Source organism: Bombus bifarius, unplaced genomic scaffold, assembly GCF_011952205.1.
Source record: "Bombus bifarius isolate JDL3187 unplaced genomic scaffold, Bbif_JDL3187 scf7180000007968, whole genome shotgun sequence".
Lineage (NCBI taxonomy): Eukaryota > Metazoa > Arthropoda > Insecta > Hymenoptera > Apidae > Bombus > Bombus bifarius.
Window position 1 is genome coordinate 1,713,884 of NW_022884354.1, and position 17,912 is coordinate 1,731,795.

The window sequence follows — 17,912 nt, forward strand, 5'->3', positions numbered from 1 at the left end:
GGTGGAAGCAGCACCGTACGTGCTGCAGGAGAATATACCGTGGCGCGAACATCGCAGGTGAAATTTTCGTTTATACGCGGGCTCGAACGCTCCTCTTTATATTGGGTGCGAATGATATTCGAGTTTGTACCAACGAGGACGATAAAAAGGTTTACACGCCGATTTATGGCGGCTAGTCCGCGGGGCCGGAATTATCGTCGCTCATTAACCCATTAAACGCCGCCGTTTCGTGTTCGAGAGCGGGAGAAAAAAAAGTTCGTTTAGAGTAACGCTCCTTCCGTTGCCTTCTTCGCGTTCCAACTCCAAACGGTTTGATCCTCGAACGAGGGTTGAATTCGATTTAAGGTCTGTATCGGAAACGGATCGTTTGACGGATATTTTCAACGGAGAATTCGCCGAAAGTTGTTACCTCTCCGTTCGTTCATTCGACGTTTAATCGTTCGCGGGCAAATGGACGCGAACGGGGTGTCGGTATCTCAGCCACGTGACCTTTCCCTTCGTCGTTATTTCGCTATCTTGTTTCCATAGTCTGTTAATTAAATGGCGGCAGTATACGGGCTTGAACCGTGGGACGAGGTTCGATACGGAAATTGCTTGAATTCTCATCGCGTTCGGCGATAGGAACGATAGGGTGGGATGAGAAAATGGACGGGGAGAAAACGAAGAGAGAAAGAACAATCCAGATCGCGAATACGATGGCTATGTGAACCCGCTAGGAAATAGTAAAAGCAAGGATACGATGCCAGTCGCGAACGAGATAACTCTTTTATGCTTCTTCGGTTCGTAGCGCGGTAAAGTTTTTACTTTGAACGACCAGACTGTGACGCGTGGAATTTCCGCGGCGGCCAAGTCGAATTTTGCTTCGCTTTCCATCGTTCCATGGACCAGGAATATACCATGAGCGGAAAAATATCTTGTAAAAGTACCGAGGAAATTGAATCCTCGTATTTACGACGGGGATGCTGTATCGCAACGCGGACGATAAATATTTTTGCAGCAGGACTCGATGAAATACGCGCTCACGAGGCGTTGGAAAAGGGGGTCGGTGACCGTGAAATTGAAAAAGTTGCCAAGGCCCTGGAACACCAAGAGTGTCAGCGTTGGCAGGAGGCGGCCATCGAGCTCTGTAATTTACGTTCATAAAACCCCACGAAGGCTCGGCCGAAGCCTGTCGAAGGGAATACCATTAGTCGGTCGTGAATTTATTTTCATTTAGTTACAAGAAAATTGCGCGCCACTTTTATACCTTACGTACCACCTTCTTTTGTGCGCTCGAAACGTGTCTATCGATACCTATGCTCGTGCCTTCCGTTTGCGAGAATCCTGATTCTCCCCCGAAACCACCGATACGAACAAATTTCAACAAATTCTTCGAATATCCAAAGACGATCTCTTCTCTTAGAAACGATAAACGACGTATGGTTGAAATAACGATTCGAACGTTTCAGAGGCGTCTGTTTAATCGAAAGAAAAGAAAGAGAAGAGAAAGAGGCACGAAACGGATCGTGATATCGGAGGAGGGTTGATTCGAAGAGGTCCTGTATGACGCACGCAACGCACACAGGATCACGATGGAGCGACGGTGGTGGAAATAGAGGCAGGATGGTATCGCGAGAGGGGCGACAGAGGAGGATTAGGGCGGACGTCCATCGGGACGAGGTGGCTGAGAAAGGGGAATGGGATGAATTTGCGCCGTGACAGCCGCGCAAGGGTGCAACGACGCCGACGCAGGATCCACGGAAACCCGGAACCGCGGCCGGGATGCCCGTACACCATTTTCACTCGATTCGAGAGGTGAAGACACTTTTACTTATGTCCGATCGCTTGTTCCGAACCTATCGTCGTCTATCCTCGGTAACGTCATAAACTTTGCTAGTTGTTTGCCACCAGTTCTCGTGTCGTTGTGTCGCGTTGTTCAAGAGGACCGTTCGTTCCCTGAGTTGCTGCGGGGCGAAAACCGGCGATCCTCGCTTTCTGCTGCTCAAACGGTGAGTGTTTCGAGTTTCGTTTCTTATTTGGGTCTTGAAAATCTTGTGCTCGTACGTATCTACGCGGTAAAAGGGACTTTTAGCTATCGAATAAACGAAAATAATATTCTGCTTGCTGACTACGCTTGTCGCAACGTCAATTCCTACGATACGAACGAAAAGTAACATTAGATGGTAGAGAGAAATCCGAATAGACTTCCATTACATACGCCAATTGTCCATCGACAAATTTACATAAACAGAGCTCTACCTTATTAATAGTTATTTCGAGATTTTTAAGCTTCGGTTCTTTTCAAACAAAGGTTTAAAACGTTCGTTCCATACCGTGGTAACGCTGTAAATTAGCGAACAATGCGAGTAAGCAGCGCTCGATGACACAGACGTATACGACAGCGGTTCGGTTCGTGATCATACGATCGTCTCCGCTGAATTTTTTAGACGTAACTGTACTTGACCGTCGCGTCGGCGTTCATTACTCATGGCAGTTGCTGGTGGAGAGGTTACTGCTCGAATGTGCTCGCCTAGAATCGTTTCGACGCGAAGAAATACGTAATCGTTCGAGCTGGTAGATTTCAATCCCGCGCCTGCAACTCTTCGATTCGTTATTTTTGTTTCTCGTCCGGTGCAAGCTCCGAGGACGCGGACGCGAGTGTGTTTCTTCTCGTTCGACCGAAATTTATGTCACAGTAAAGGGAAATTTATTTGCCGTCAAATTCGTACACATTAAACGCGTGTACGGTGTCCTTAGCAAAGACTACTTAATAATTCTTTTACAACCAGCCGCCGGGTATTTTGAAATAAAGTTTTTAAAAGAGCCGTATTGCTTTCGAACGATCCCAAGTTTTACTTCGTTATTTCTTATAAATTATTTAGTATATACACTGATCGAAGAAATCAACGCCTTTCAACGCCGATGGGTACTCTACCGAACGTTAATTCGCAGTCGCGATTATGCTTGATCGATCATCACTGCTATTATAACAGATTATGCAAATATACGATACATCTAACAGAGATTAATGCCGCACGTAGGAGGACGGATGGATCGTAAAGTTCAAGATGTTTAGGAAATGAGTAAATATTCCAGATTCGTCGCATTTCAACGACATTCAGCGTCTCTTCTGCCATCGACTGCTACACGTAAGCTCCGGTTAAGGAGCGAATATCGTAACTCGATTTAACTACATGTGTCGATAACTGCAGAATTTGCCGCGTAAAGTGAGTCTACTAAACGTTGTTCGCTCTACGAATGTGCTTCTAAACTGTTATGGAATTATAGGTGTTAAATAATTCAGTTTCTACCACACCGACGCAATCGAAATGTCTCGAGTTTAACGTTGAATTCAAGTTTCTATGTCTATCTACGGCAGTGTCCAATTTCTACCGCATCACAGAAATCTGTAATAGTCGATCGAATTAAAGTGCCTGTTAAAGTGTCGTGCTTGATATCGATTGACAAACAGCGTATTTAATTTTGATAAGGTATCGCGTGTTTCCTCGAAGAGTCTGCACGTTTAACGGGAAATTTAAATCGTTTTTGATACAACATTCGCTTATTTTTACGACGTTAATAATAACAAGAACGTTCCGTCACGTGATGTTCTATATGTGGATACATCGCACAACAGGTGTGATAAAACTTAACACTGTGCACGATGGTATTCGACAACGTTCTTTCACCCGCTGCATCGAACGACAGTGCCGCGGGAAGAAAGCAAAAGTACGCGCGTTGAAGTTCGGCGAATGATACATGAGCATCGTTATCTTTTACAGTGACAATAACTTTGGTTCTAGCACCTGTTCCGCCGCAGTCACGACCGTTTAATCGACCAGATTACGTACGCACGAAACGACCGGCCGCTATCGAAGCAAATCGTGCAATAACATGTCGTAAAAACAATGCGCGTTCAATGATACCCATTGTCCCTTCACCGACATTTTATTAATCAGCGGAAAGGGTTTTACGAAGCTGCGAGTTGAATAAAAGTTTTGAAAAATTCTGGTTACCGCTTCGTCCATCGCGCAGCGTACGCGTCTCGCTGTGAGTACGAGGCACGATCATTGGCACGTTTCTCCTAAAAATGTGGGACGTTTCACCGAGAATTCACGTGGCCGGATTTCACTTTCCGTCGTGAGAATTGTAGCATTTCGGGCCGCAGTCTTTTTTTCTTCCTTTTTTTTTTTTTTTTGTGTACAAAGGCGGAAGCACTCGCACGACGAAGGCTTGTCTAAATTTCTACAAGGTCGTTCTTTATTCTTTCGTCTCGAATCTCGGTTTCTCTCGAAATCCGTGACCGTTTCCGACAACAGTTCAACCGCAATCCTTTCCTAGGTAGCAGGACAATCCATTCGGTTTGGCCACTGTTTAAGAACGTTTCATCGAATGTGTCGAGGATAGGAATTACTCGGAGAAACCTTGAGGCAACACGAACCGTTCAGAAGCTGTACTAATCGGTTCCATAAATTGTGAAAGTGGAATAGTGATATAGTACTTAGTAGAAAGTTATAGTACTTAGTAAAATTTCTTCGCTTAAAATTTATGATTATTTATGGAATTTTTCGTGATAGGTAGATCGCGTACCTTTGCGTAAATTTTCATTGCCGCGAATAAAATTGAAACGATGGAGCCTAAGCAGAGATTTCTTTCGCATATTAGGTGTTACAACGAGTTGCTTTAATTTGTCTATTGTACTTTCAAATGTCCTGTAAACGCATAAATATCCTCAGACTTGTAGCGAGTAAGTACCGGACAAGTGTAGCCAAATAATTTATTTCTTGAGCAGTTGGACTGATAAGCCGAATAATAACATTGCCGATTTATGGAAAGATCTTTGAAATGAGAAAGAAGCGTCCACTCGTGATAATAAATGTTTCGAAAAAGTGAGTCATACGTCAGGAGACACCGAGGATTTGCTACTGTATTCTAAAGTACTTAACTCGACGTGATAAAGCCATTCGAGATTGTTCGAGTATTTCGAGCAACGTATGTAACGTTGAAAAGTGCTTGGAAACACAAGAATACATGGGAACAGAGTAAAGAAACGGCACGTGCTCATTATGCCAGGCACTAGGCGTCAGGTGAGCGAGGACTTGGAATAGCAGGTGCAAGAGACGGGGAGACGCTACAAAGGCTTCGCGTTTTCCATTGAACGTGAATAGGCTCGCGTGTGACGGCAATAATGAAGTTGCGCGCTTATGTTAATTAAGAAGTTAAATAGAAATAGGCGCATAAGCGCGTTCGCTCGCGGGCTTCGTCGCTATCTCCGCCGGTACAGTTAATGTTCCTTCGGTTAGACGCGATAAGTTACGCTCGCCAAGTGATAATCTACCGCTTTAAATCAACCCATTTATATTTCATGTCTCGTTTTTATGCAGCCCGCGATCGCTGAATTGTCGCGAATCGATTCCTTTTGACGTCTTAATCGATTCGCACGAATCTATCGTAAATAATTCGAATTACCTTTCATTTTTCGTTTCTTTCATTTAACACGTACCTGTCGTCAAAAATCGAGTGTACGTTTCAATTCAAGTTTGTCAGTTAATACGGCGAATGACTATCCTTATTTACAGCGGAATAAATATTCCATAACCTATTAGATACTTTCATCTGAAAGATGAAAGCGACGACTACGGTCCGGCACGATACGTATGGACCGAACGGAGAACTAGAAAGAGTTTGGGACCGTAATCGAGCGTTTCAATGCAATACCTGCAGAAAAGATCCGCTGTCGTAGACCCGACACGTAATGTTTGACGTGGTGCTTAATAGATCGTAAAGAGGGTTTGAGTATCACGATAAATATAACAACTCTTGCTGTTTGTATCTTAACGTTTCATGCTTGACCGCTCGTACCTGCACAATGCCAAGTGATCTAACTAATTCACGAATAACCCGAGCATTTCCGCATACAGCGTGTCCACGCTGCGAATAATCGTTTCTTTCGTCCGGCTGAGATCTTGTGCCTCGCCAAACGATTTACTGCGACTCTGTGCAGATCTTTCTCCAAAAACCATGCTGACGCGCAAGCGTTCGTTGAAAAACTTCCAAATCCTTCATATCGATTTATTTATCAATTAGGTTCTTTCGGTACACATCTTTAATCGTCTTATCGTCTTTGGAGTTGTTAAAGCTCCCATTAACGGGAGGATAAATACAATAATGCGATAATCGTAAGAAAGATTGGCGATTCTACCGTCTTCTTCCAGCGAACGTTTTTTCGAGACGCGACTGAAGTTGATATGCAAACATCGCGAATTTCGAACTTTAGTGCCGGTGTAATACCTGCTCGAGGAAGCGCAACGATCGACTACTTGTAAATTATAGCGTACAGAAGAAGTTGAGCACGCGTGTCTCGCGTATCCTGCACGTTTGCGTGCAAGATGAGCAACGAAGAGGAATAAGAGGGGATGCGAGTCGTACCCGGGGCTTTGGCTGGCTCCGAGAGATCGATTCGGTACCCAGCACGAGGTAACCTCCGCAGCTTGCTTTCCTGTATCGTCGTTTCCCCCTCTTTTTCCTCGAATCTCCCTTTTTCTCTTCTCCGTACGAGCACTATGTCCTCTCGACAACCAACGTCGCGGTATTCGTCGCTGTCTTTTTCGACCACTCCAATGTTTTTCTCCGATAGATCGGAGCTTTTTCACCAGAGTTTTAACGATCGATATTTTTCTTTTTTTTTTTTAAACATAATACGATAATATACGAACTTTTATCTCGGATGTAATCATTAGGACGATTTATAACACGATCGAGAATCGAAAACAGCAGTAATCCTATTAACGAATTATTTTCGGTATTGTAGCGGACTCAAGTCTTTATCCTTGTGGATTTTTAGGTGAAAATAGCGTTGGATATATTTACAAAGAAATTTCGGTGTGTACGAACGATACGTGTATACGACTGTTTTGTATTTCGTATCCAACTCTACTGGATATGTAGGCGCGGCCCGTGACACGAGACAGAACTGGCTCGTATTTTATTTCAAGTGTCAAACCCCCTCGCGAGCTCGAACTCTGCGTGAGAGCGTTCCGTTCGTTCGAAGGCTGAGAAAGAAAAGAAAGAAAAGCGAAAAAAGAGCAACGCCGACATCAGCGATGGCGCGAATGATAAAACCAGTGGAACGCGAAGAATCAAGACAACGTGTTTCTTCCTAGTGCAGTCGAATTAACATTAAAAATAGAACGCGATACGATGAGAAAATACGCCGTTTGAAAGAGATCGTCGCTTTCTTCGACCGATTAATAATCTATCCGAATCGTTAAAAATTTATCGAAGCTTTCCTTATTAGAAAGAATGTCAAGTTTTAGGCGAATGGCTGGCAAGTAGAAATAGAATTATGGATTCTTCTTTTATTCGTTAGCCGAGGATATAAATATCCACCCTGGTCGAAAGTCGATTCTAGAGAAACCACACCCTGTGGAATAGACATTTGCGTCGCCTTCGATCGGGGTTGGGTCGACGTTTTAAGCCCAACCTCGAGGTAGTTAAAAAACTGGTTTGACTTTTTTAAAATTAGTCGAGCGTGGAAAAGGTCGCCATTCCAATCGCGGACGTCTGCTTTCGAGTGCGAGGAGGGATGCACAGGATCTAGACGAATTTTAATGGCGTCGATTAAGGGTCGTCCACTTGAGCGCGTTAAAAATACATCTATCTTTGGGTTACGGAAAACGTACGTCTTTATTTAAGGTTGACGCGCTAAGTATCTCTGCTTTTCTACCCTTAAAATCGCGTGGCTCGTTCCCAAAATACGAAAGGACAGAATTACGTTCTACGTCTGTCGTTTCGTCATTCGCGTTTAAATTCTCTCTTCAAAGGATACTTTCCGGCAAACGAAAATCGCCGTTCGTACAACAACACGACTTTCAAAATCTCCTATTTCTGCCATTTACGTTTTCTATATAATTATCAATCATCTTCGATCGATCGCTTAGTTTTCTATATCGAGTCGACCGTCAAGTTGGTATATTTTGCGTATTTGTTGTTGTACATTTGGTGTATTTATAAAGCTCAAATTACGTTGCAGAATCGATCGTTAAGATCGCATTTGCCACGTCTATAAACTTTCAAGCTCGCTTTTAGACCGACTTGAGAAGAGTTACACTGGATCGATGGGATGCTCGATCGATATTCGATCGATTTAATTTTGCGGGATAGGTTTTTAAGATCGGATACGCGTTCCATACGCATATAAACGTTCAGCTTCGTTGTCGCGATTCTTTGGAGATGTTTCGCTATCGCTAGGTAGTAATCGAACGCGAACGTACTCGGTCGTACGTCGATGTTGCTTTCGCACACCCGGTATACAGAGCCGGTGGAACAGCAATCGGCGTATCGGTGGTGGGGAGGATTCCGGTCGGTCGTAGCGATGCGACGCGATGCGTCGAAGCAAAAGGTTGCTGATCCAAGGAGCGAGTGGTGGGGTGAAACGTGGACGCGAATGGTGGGGATCGGTATTCGAAGTTGTTGATCGGCTGTTCGGTCGCGGTGGTGGGGAGAAACACTGCGGAATATCGCGTGGAGAATGGAAGAGGGAGGGGAAGTTGAAAGAGTGGGGCGTAGAATGTGCGCGACCGAACAACTGGTTCAGTGCGCGGTACGTCCCATCCAGAAACCATGAGTCCCGTTTCACCAACGTGGTCCATTGTTATGCGCTCGAAAAGTAACAGCGGAGTACATTGTCGGCGACACGCAGGCGCGCACCTCTTCCTTTTGTAATTCACGTTCTCGTAGACGCGCTGCGAAGTACCTTTGGCAAATTTCTTTTTCCCGCGCCGATCCACCGACAAACGATAGCGGAAAGCGCATCTCTGGCAACCGCGACGTCGCTGCTTCCGCCTTGCCCCTCTTTCTCCTTTCTTTTCTTCCACTCTCTCGCTCTCTGTCTTTTTCTGCCGCGTTGTTTCCACTCTGTGTATCGGGACCTTGATCGTCGACCATTCCCGCTAACTGTAATCGTTCTTTTCGACGAGAATCGTGTGGCCTTCGTTACGACGATACCTCGTTGTTTCGTGTGAGTGGCGGCAAGTCGAGTGATAACGACATGGAGAAGGTAGTTGGACGATAACTGACATTTCAGACGACGGATCCGCCGTGTAATGTAGGTTTACGAAGCAGATAACGCACGGGTTCGGTCTTGGTCGATTCGTTGTTTCGAGAAATGGCCGGGACAGAAGTGTGAGTGAGAAACACGCTGTTTGCAGTGATACGTCGGCCCGGCTGTGATCTTCTTGGAATATCGACGTTCGTCCGTTTGACACGTGGTCCGATGGTTCGTCCAGCGACTCAGGGCTGAGGTAATCATTCAAAAATAGTATTATACCGCCTTTAAGATAAGAAATATATTTTATATCGAAGCTTTTTTCTCTCCCATGCTCCAATTTAATCGAATCTTTTTACAAGCCTTTCCGTACAAACTCGCTGTAATTAACCGTTCGTTCGCGTTACGTACGATAACGTCATTGTCTCGCGGTAATCCCGCGGCAAGAGCAAACGAACGGCAACGTTATTTCACGCTCGAGGTGTTAACGTGGAAACGACGCTGTGTCGTGCGAGACCGCCGCGAACAACTGGTCAAACTGGTGACAAACATCGAGAGGACGATCGTAGGTGCTCGGCGTGTACGCGCCACGTGTCTCTCTTTCGTAACATGTAATCGTATTATTAACGGATTCGCTGCTGATAATTTCCGCGAAGGTGCGAATTCTAACGCCAACATCGCCGGATGTGACCGCGTGCGGCCAGCAAGAAACAAAATTGACCGATCCCAGGCGTCGGTCGTCGCTGCACCTCTGCGTTAGACTTTCCCATCCGCGTGTTTGCTTTGGCAATTAGGCAACAGTTCCGGAGATAGGATAGAGTCACTCTGTGTAAACCGCCGTCGTCGAATCTCTACACATAACGGAACGTGCTTCTTCGTCGATCGCCACACGCATCTCTTGCATATATCTCTTCTTATTTCTTTCTTCCACTCGCACGATCGAATTTCCACCATAGCTGGTAGCTGTCTTCGAGTCTTCCTAACGATGGATGGCCACGAGGACGCGACATCATCGACTTTACTCGCTTGCAACTCGAAGCGTTTTAAGCTTCGTAAAGCGTAGCTGTTGTCTTCGCCATTCGGATCTACTCTCAAACAGAGTTGGACTTGATATTCTCGCTCGGCTCGTCCAATTGCCAATTTCTTTTCCCCCCTTAATTCTTAATCTTCGATGCGTATAACGTTTCTTTGCCGTATCCGAGTAAGTTGCGTCGTACGTTAGGTATAACGCTCGCGGGACGAACAAATCTCTCTATCCACGGTTCGATTTCTTCGGTTCCGTTTACGAAGATACAAGATGCAAATCCGCGGTCTATCGATAATGTGCAGAAATATGACATAATTCGATTCGTAGCGCTTTGATTTACTGGACGGTGTCGATTACGCATTGTTTAAATCGTATAGCAATTATCGCGAATTCTATCGTCGATTTATAGCCAAGCAGTCTGCTCAGCTCGCGATAGCAATTAATCGCTGCAGATCGAAAAATATTATCGCTCGACCTTCCTTTGAAATTACACTCGGCGTCCATTCGAATCGCGCTTCGCGATACTCGTTGCTATCCCGCAATTTTATTGCCGTCTGACGTCATCCGTTCGCGTCCGCGTATCTCAAAAAGCGTATTTTTTTTCTCCTCTTCCTTCCAGCGTATTATCAATGCACACGGCCGCCGATAGATTCGGCTGATCGCCTGCACGTCCAGACCGAACGTTTTTCAACGAGAATGCGCGAAATCTTTATTGCCGTATGGCAATAAACGATATATCTGCGTGCTTCGTGACGGAAATTATCTTCGATCGTTGCGCGTAATCTTTAATCTTCCTCTTCTTCGAGTATTTTTCGAAACGTCCGACGCGTATTTCAAAGTTCGTCGAATGTTGTACGTAGAAACGATTAGCACGGTGCTTGGAGCTAATTTTTCTAAACTTAGGATCGACGTGGTTTGCTTTGCGGGTACGTTTTCGTTACAGGAAGAACATCGTTGATCTCTGGCAAGGGTCTACGAAAACGATGATTCCATCGTTTCCGTTTCATCCAAACCGGCCTATCCCTCGACATTGGACCTCCGAATTATCGTAGGAAACTGTTAGCATTCTTTCCCATAACAGTGCCCGGTAGCATGGTTGGGGTCGTAGCGTAGTTACGTTTTTGGTTAAAATGGTTCAACGAAACCGAACTCGCCGAAATTGTCCATTTTATACCGTAGAAGGTCGAGCGTGTATTTATCCAGCTCGCAATGACGCGCCGCACTTTGTACGGATATTTTACGAGATCGTTTCATCGCGGGATATCGCGATCTTCGTTTCGTTTCGTAACAGCGACCGCTGTAACGAATCGTTCGTGCCTAGTTGCAGTTTCTCGCTAATTTCGATTAATTTAATCGTCGATAGCACGATCGAAGCTTCTTCCGTAGGAAAGAAAAGGACGAAACGCGGTTAATTCGAACGGGTTCTTGGCTGATTAACGCGATCAAGACCAGCTTAGAGGAGCGGTTATACGACGGCGTATAGGAAAGACGCCAAGACGATTTGTTTATTTGCACATTTTTCCGACGTTAAGTGGCAAAATGATTTGTGTATGCAAGCGGCGCACGCGACCGCGGCGTTAGGCCGGCTGGTATTGGTAATATATTTGTAGCTTCAATCTCCTATAGGGTCATTCGTGAGGATTTAAAGTCAATAATCTCGTTACAACTCACTACCGTTCACTTTTAAGAGAACAGTATACATAACTCGGTGGTAAGAGACACGATAAACCTTAAGTGTCGGTTTGCACGGTAATTCCTTCGTCCGTAACCATTATGAACGGTCGTTATCGCATTACCTATTGACCTTATGAACAGGTGAACGATGATTCTCGTTTCTCGTCCAGCGGAACTCCGGTGTCGCGCAAATGAAATTGTTTCGTTCGGGTCGCGCGAACCTTCCCTTTCGCCGGGTACCACGAATTCGAAACTTTTTCGAAATTTATTCGCCCGCGCTGAACGTAAAATAGAGACGGGACACCAGGTATACCGGATACACGGTCTTTTCGTAATTTTGTCGAAATCAGATTGGGGGTATTTTTGAACGTTCGAGGAATATAATTGGAAAAGTGGAAAAAGGAAGCTTTCGCATGGGTGAAAGAATCGCGAATCCTTTTCACGTTACCCGTGCCTGTGAGTAAGGATGAAACACGGTCTTAAAAAATAGTCTTAAACGATAGTGGTTGGAAGTAGAGTGGAAATTTGTTGACCAAATAGTTAACGGGAACATGGTGAATGAATTAAGTATTGACCGAGCAAATGCAGCAGGCGATACTAAAAATTTACGACTGTTGTCTTTGCGTTTAGGATGCACGAATCATTCGGTTTGTGTAAAGATCTTACAATTTTTACGGCGGCCAACAAACAGGTGTAGGCTTGGTTTACCTGTTTTCTTACGGCAGTTCACGAGTTTACCGATCCAAACCCGTGTTTCTCAGTGATATACCTAATCGTTTCGTTAATTGCTCGTAAATCGTATATGAGACCATACGTAACGCGCGCCACGAAACGTAATATAGTTTCTAAACGGAGACGAGCCGTTTCCTGAAACGATAATACAATTATCACGCTGATAATTTCCAACTTTACTCCATTTTCGTAGAAAAAGTTTCAAATCAAAATTCGCGATAAGTTCCACGCATCGTTATTCCCCGATGGAGATTATACGCGGCGTTAGTCGATTCGATTCGTTTTCTACGATGGAGAAACGATCGAAGGAAGTGTTAGGACACGCTCTGTTCGAGGCGGCAACGGCCATCTTGAAATCCATGATGGCCGCCCTTATTTTTCGTGCGGCAGAGCTTAGGTCCATGGAAGTCCTGCCAATAGCTTTCACGATGGTATCGTTACCCACCCCTTCCTGCGACCTATCGTTTCTTCGCTAGCGAATCCTTCCCTACCTCTCTTCTCCCCACTCGCTTGCTTCCCCACCAACGGGATCGAACGCGGCGGCCATCATGCATCGTCTGCGCGCGCACGCGACATCCGCCGTTCTTCGGACGTCACGTCCATTCTACGGTGGAAGGATCGCGCTTAAAACTCGCGGCGGAAAAGCTCGTTATTCGTAATTTTCTTCCTTGTTAGAAGGGCTGTTTTAACGAGTTCGAAGATTAAGAAAATTGATGGTTGTTATAGGAAATCTTTACGTAGGTTTATGTTCATAGAGTCTGTAGTATCGCGTTCGTTGATTATATTTCACTGTGTTATATTATGTATAAACAAACGCGTAAATATAAATCGTTATCGTTCGTACGTAAAAATTTCTATTTCGCGTTGTCAAGATAGTTTCCTTGATCGATCACGGTAGGTTATATCTTCTACGAGAGTACTACTTGATCGATATAACAGGTCACTGATATATCGATACTAGGAAGCCTAAACAGCGCGTTATTTTAGTACGCTAGAATCGACGTTCGGTGGAATGCTTATTTGGACGCGTTCGTACAATGGAAAGTAGCATATTGGTTCCTTTAACTTTCGTCGATAATACCAGTTGAAACGGGTAAGGAAGATCGAGGTACACCTCGCGAACGATTTATTTAAGACGCGATTGTTTTCCAAGATACCTACGATTTCGAATATACGCGGACGAACGACAGCGCCGTGTATATCGGGAAATTTCAGCTGTTTTCGGCATTTGCGAATACGCAACGTAAATTTATCCACGGTTGACAAAACTTTTCTAACGTTTTTCTATACGGCGATGGTAAAACAGATCAAATTTCCTGTATCGACTGTACAGTCGTTCGAGATACCGGCAGCAAAGTGGGAAATAGTTGGAGCAGACTCCGCTAGGAGTGCTGCCGGAGAATTATATCGTTTCCCATAAATCGATCGCAATTCCTCTACATACTTTTATAGATAGCTTCGTATCTCGTAAATAAAAATTCGTACGATGCGACGAAAGGACGAAACAACGATTTCTTGCGGAGTGCGTCTTTTACATTTTAAATTATTCCCTGTTAATGTGGCAGTAAAAGACGCGAGGTCGCAGTTTTACTCGCAGGTGCAATTACCCTCGAAGGTCACGATCTCACCCTCGCGTGCCCTTCCCATTAGCAGGTCGCGCCGAACGTAATCTCATCTTCCAACTTCTTTTTCAGAAAGGCTATTTTAATTTTTTTCCCAATTTCTTTTAGTAAGACAACGCGCGTCTGCAGTCGTTGTCGATGCGTGCATCGCGAGAACGTGCCGACGCTCGCGTCGATTGTAAAACGCGGTGACCATGGGATAGCGGAGGCGGGACCGCGAAACAGAATCGCTCGTTTGTTCGCGCTTCGCGATATCCGCGAGTCGTTCCGTCGATCGCAACGTGACAAATTCGAGGTAGACGATTGGCGCCGCGAACGTAACTCGAATCGCATACGCTCTAATCGCGCGACGTCGTTCTAGACGCGCGTCGTAATTAAAACATCGTGGCTGAAACGTCGCATAGAGACGACCTTGTCCATGAGCCGGTACGATCCAGACATCGGACCGTTTGCCATTTACCTTCGCCGCAGGCCTCTTTCCGACATTGACGTTGATCCTCGTCCAAGCTGTTCCACGATAATGACGCGTAATTGCTTACGATTCGTCCTCTTTGTCTCCGTTTCCTCGATCGTGATTTCGTCTCGACGACGTTACGCCGATTCTCTGCCAGTTAAACCGCCGCGAGTAAGATTAATCGAAGAAAACACCGATTTGCTTTGTCGGATTGCGAACGTTTAGCATCGTCCGCATCGATCGCAATTGGCAGCGATTTAGAATTACGTTATTCGCTTACGTACGATACTATGATATACAGTATCGTATATAGTATCTTGGCGTGTTCCTCTGGATTTTGGGATATCCTGTAAGAGAAGATTGCTTCGGCGTCGATTTGCATAGATAGATACTCGAGGCAGAGTTTAATTATATCGTTTCACGTGACCCGGTGAACAATTGGCATTCAAAGTTCCCAGGACGCGGATAGTGGGACGCGAGTTTCGAGAATTTGAAATGCACCGCGTCGTATCCTACGACTTTCCACCCTATTTCGTTCTATAGCGGTCTGGCTACGTGTTTACCGTGCACATTCGCTACGCTCATACTATACACGTACGAAGGTAAAGAGTAGCGGCCATCGATTTCTGCTTACTTTAGAGACGCATGCGTGGTTAACGTTGGCTCTTGACTCGCGAGGAGTGCTCGTTCTGCCAGCTTCTTTTCCCGCTAGACGGCTAGACGATCGTTCCAAGATCCTGTACCGCGTTATCGGCTACTTGCCAACCAATCGTCTCCGATCCGACAGTTTCTTTAACGTTTCTATGCACGGTTCACCTGTCGGACGCGATACGAGCTTTCAAATACGCGGATGCGTGCTTGACGCGCTCGAAGAAGCGTCAAAGCGCTTTCTTGCGTTCGTTTTAATTTTACGAAGCAGCCGATTCGCGGGTGAGAATGCGATCGGTTCGTCGGTAACTCGAGATCGCATTTTTTCGTAGCGCGTCCAAAGGAGGGACCAGCGATCAAAAAACTGCCCATTTATGTTCTATCAAAAACAAAACGCCTTTGCGAAACTTCTTCCCCGATTGACAGTTTGGCTTACTATTTTATATAAATCGGTTCGCTAAGAATTCGGACTCGTACTTTTTCAGATTTCACGTTGTCGAATTCAAAGAGTTGAGAATTTTCTCTCGATTTATACTCCATCCTCTCTGAATATCCCATCACACACACACACACACACACACACACATAAATACACAACCCTCGTGATCTACCAAATCGAAATGTCCACCTGAATCGGTAAAAACGTCGGAACAGGGAGTTAGGTGGAGATTAGACGAGGGTTAGGGAGGGTGGAAAATTCCCGACACTTATTTAAACCGAGAACCCGTTCCCGCTGACTGGATAAGAGTAATCCCGTTCGCCAGCTAGTCGGTCGTTCGTATTATCTGGCCATCTTTATTCACCCCCATAGCCAGGCGGATCTAACGGTCGAATCGAAGGGAGGAGAAAGGGAGGAGAGCCGTTGACTGTCGGCAGTAGGACCAACCAACAGAGGAGACTAGGTTGAGCAGAGTTTTACGAACGGGCACGAATCTCCTCGTCAGACTCTCGCAGGATCCGAGTTACGCAGGGGTTGGCGATCGTAGGGCGGCTCTCTCTGTTGTTCCGCGATCAGAAAAGGAGGGAGGGACAAGGAGGAGGGCGGCACACAAACGAGGCAGCTTGATTCCAATTATTCAGTAAATTAAATACGGAGGGGGTTGGCCTTTACGGGCGTTGCCGCGAGTTCCAACGTTATTGTACGCAAGGGTGAATTTCACGACAGAGGGTGGTGCAGAGCGACGGAGAGAGATCGAGGGAGAGCTAAAGGGTTGAAACCACGCGATACCGTTGCGTCGTATCGGAGGCGCTCGCGGCACACGGGTCCCCTCTGTGTTATCTACGGTTAATATCCTCTTTCGGGGGGGGCGGATGAGCGGAGGATCCGCGACGTTCTCGGCGAAACAACCAGCTCGATCCCTTCGACGGCGGCTCGCTGCGCGTAACCGGAGTCACGAGGCTTTAAAGTTAAACGCCAGTCGCCGGAGGGGCCGCGTGCGTCTCCCCTTTCTTCCATGCGAGTTTTAACCAAGCTGCGTGGCTTCGCACGAAAACGGTGGGAAGCGGCAAACTCGCGCGAGTTTCCATTCCGATTAACGACCTCGTCTACGAATTTTCCTATTTTTACTAACTTTTTTACCGGTTTCTTCCGGTTACCGTCTCGAGCGAGTTTGCCCGTTTAGTTCTTGTTTAAGCTGTTCTTGTTAAAAGATGTTGAAAGATATCTCGAAGCGACAGCGAAATAAAATCGATGGAAAAATCCAATTTGCTGCATTCGCTGGATACGTTGGTTTGCAGGCGAACGGGCATCGGTTCGCTGACGTCTCTGTTCGATTATACAGAAGTTTCTCGGATCACCGGTTAGCCGCTTTAATTCGTATTTTCTTTGGGGACTGCGCTTCGTATTTTACGACCACGTATTTCTCCTCCCTATCTTACGGTCAGAGACCAGCCGAGTTTTCCATCTCCCTCGCCGTCGCTCTTTCTCTCCGACCTTCCTCTCCTACGTTTCTTCCTTTTCCTTCTCTTCCTTTTCCTATCTTTCCTTCTCCGCCCTTCGTCCTTCGCTCGCGATCCCTCTTCTTCCCTTTTTTTTATTTTTTCTTCGGGGTTTCGTTCGATGTTCGCTCCACCTTCCCACCGCCGTGCGCTCTTTTTCGGTTCCACCCAGGTCCTCGTCGTCTTTATACGTCCCCCTACTGGACGATTCGACGATCAGGTATCCGGACGAAGGCGAGGCTGGCTCATCGCGCTTGTAAGGGGTCGAAGATGCGAACGAGATACGAATGCGATTCGGACGTTGCGTCGTTCGGATGTTCGGTGTGATACTGCGGACGCTTACGTAGCTTCGTACAGCTGACATGGCGATACAGTGAATGTGCGAATGTACGCTATATATCGTTAATGGATACCATTAAGATCCTCTTCGCCGTGATCAGCGCAACGGAGAAGTTTCATTCGGAGAAAGCTGTTTACCTATCCGAATTTATTATCGAGAGAAAAACGATAACGCGACGCATCTTTGTGAAAATTCGGCGTATCGGTTTATCGATCAAATTCGCAATTATCACGCCCTTCGATTTATTCGACTCTTGCGAGAATTTCTCAATTAAATTTGTTGATCGAGCTTGTCAGGCGACGAACCAGCGACGTAAAGCAGATATTTAAACGTCTTTCTCTAGAGCGTCCCTCGTAACGTTAGTATTTCTCGTGGAAATCGCGCAGAGACCATTGCGTTCGAGAGGAACAGGAAGCGAGGCGGGTGCGATAGTTGTAAAATACGATCTAGAA

The 17,912-nt window shown here is 45.9% G+C and overlaps 1 protein-coding gene across 1 annotated transcript in view; it reads left to right on the plus strand.

Annotated features, from left to right (window-relative positions):
* Positions 1–1,478: 1,478 nt before the first annotated feature.
* LOC117209873 (homeobox protein abdominal-B-like) overlaps positions 1,479–17,912 on the plus strand; it is a 75,217-nt gene continuing 58,783 nt past the window's right edge. The window contains exon 1 of the mRNA XM_033452317.1: positions 1,479–1,659. Within this exon, the coding sequence (XP_033308208.1) occupies positions 1,543–1,659 (117 nt within the window). The 5' untranslated portion in view covers positions 1,479–1,542. The remainder of the gene's footprint in view (positions 1,660–17,912) is intronic.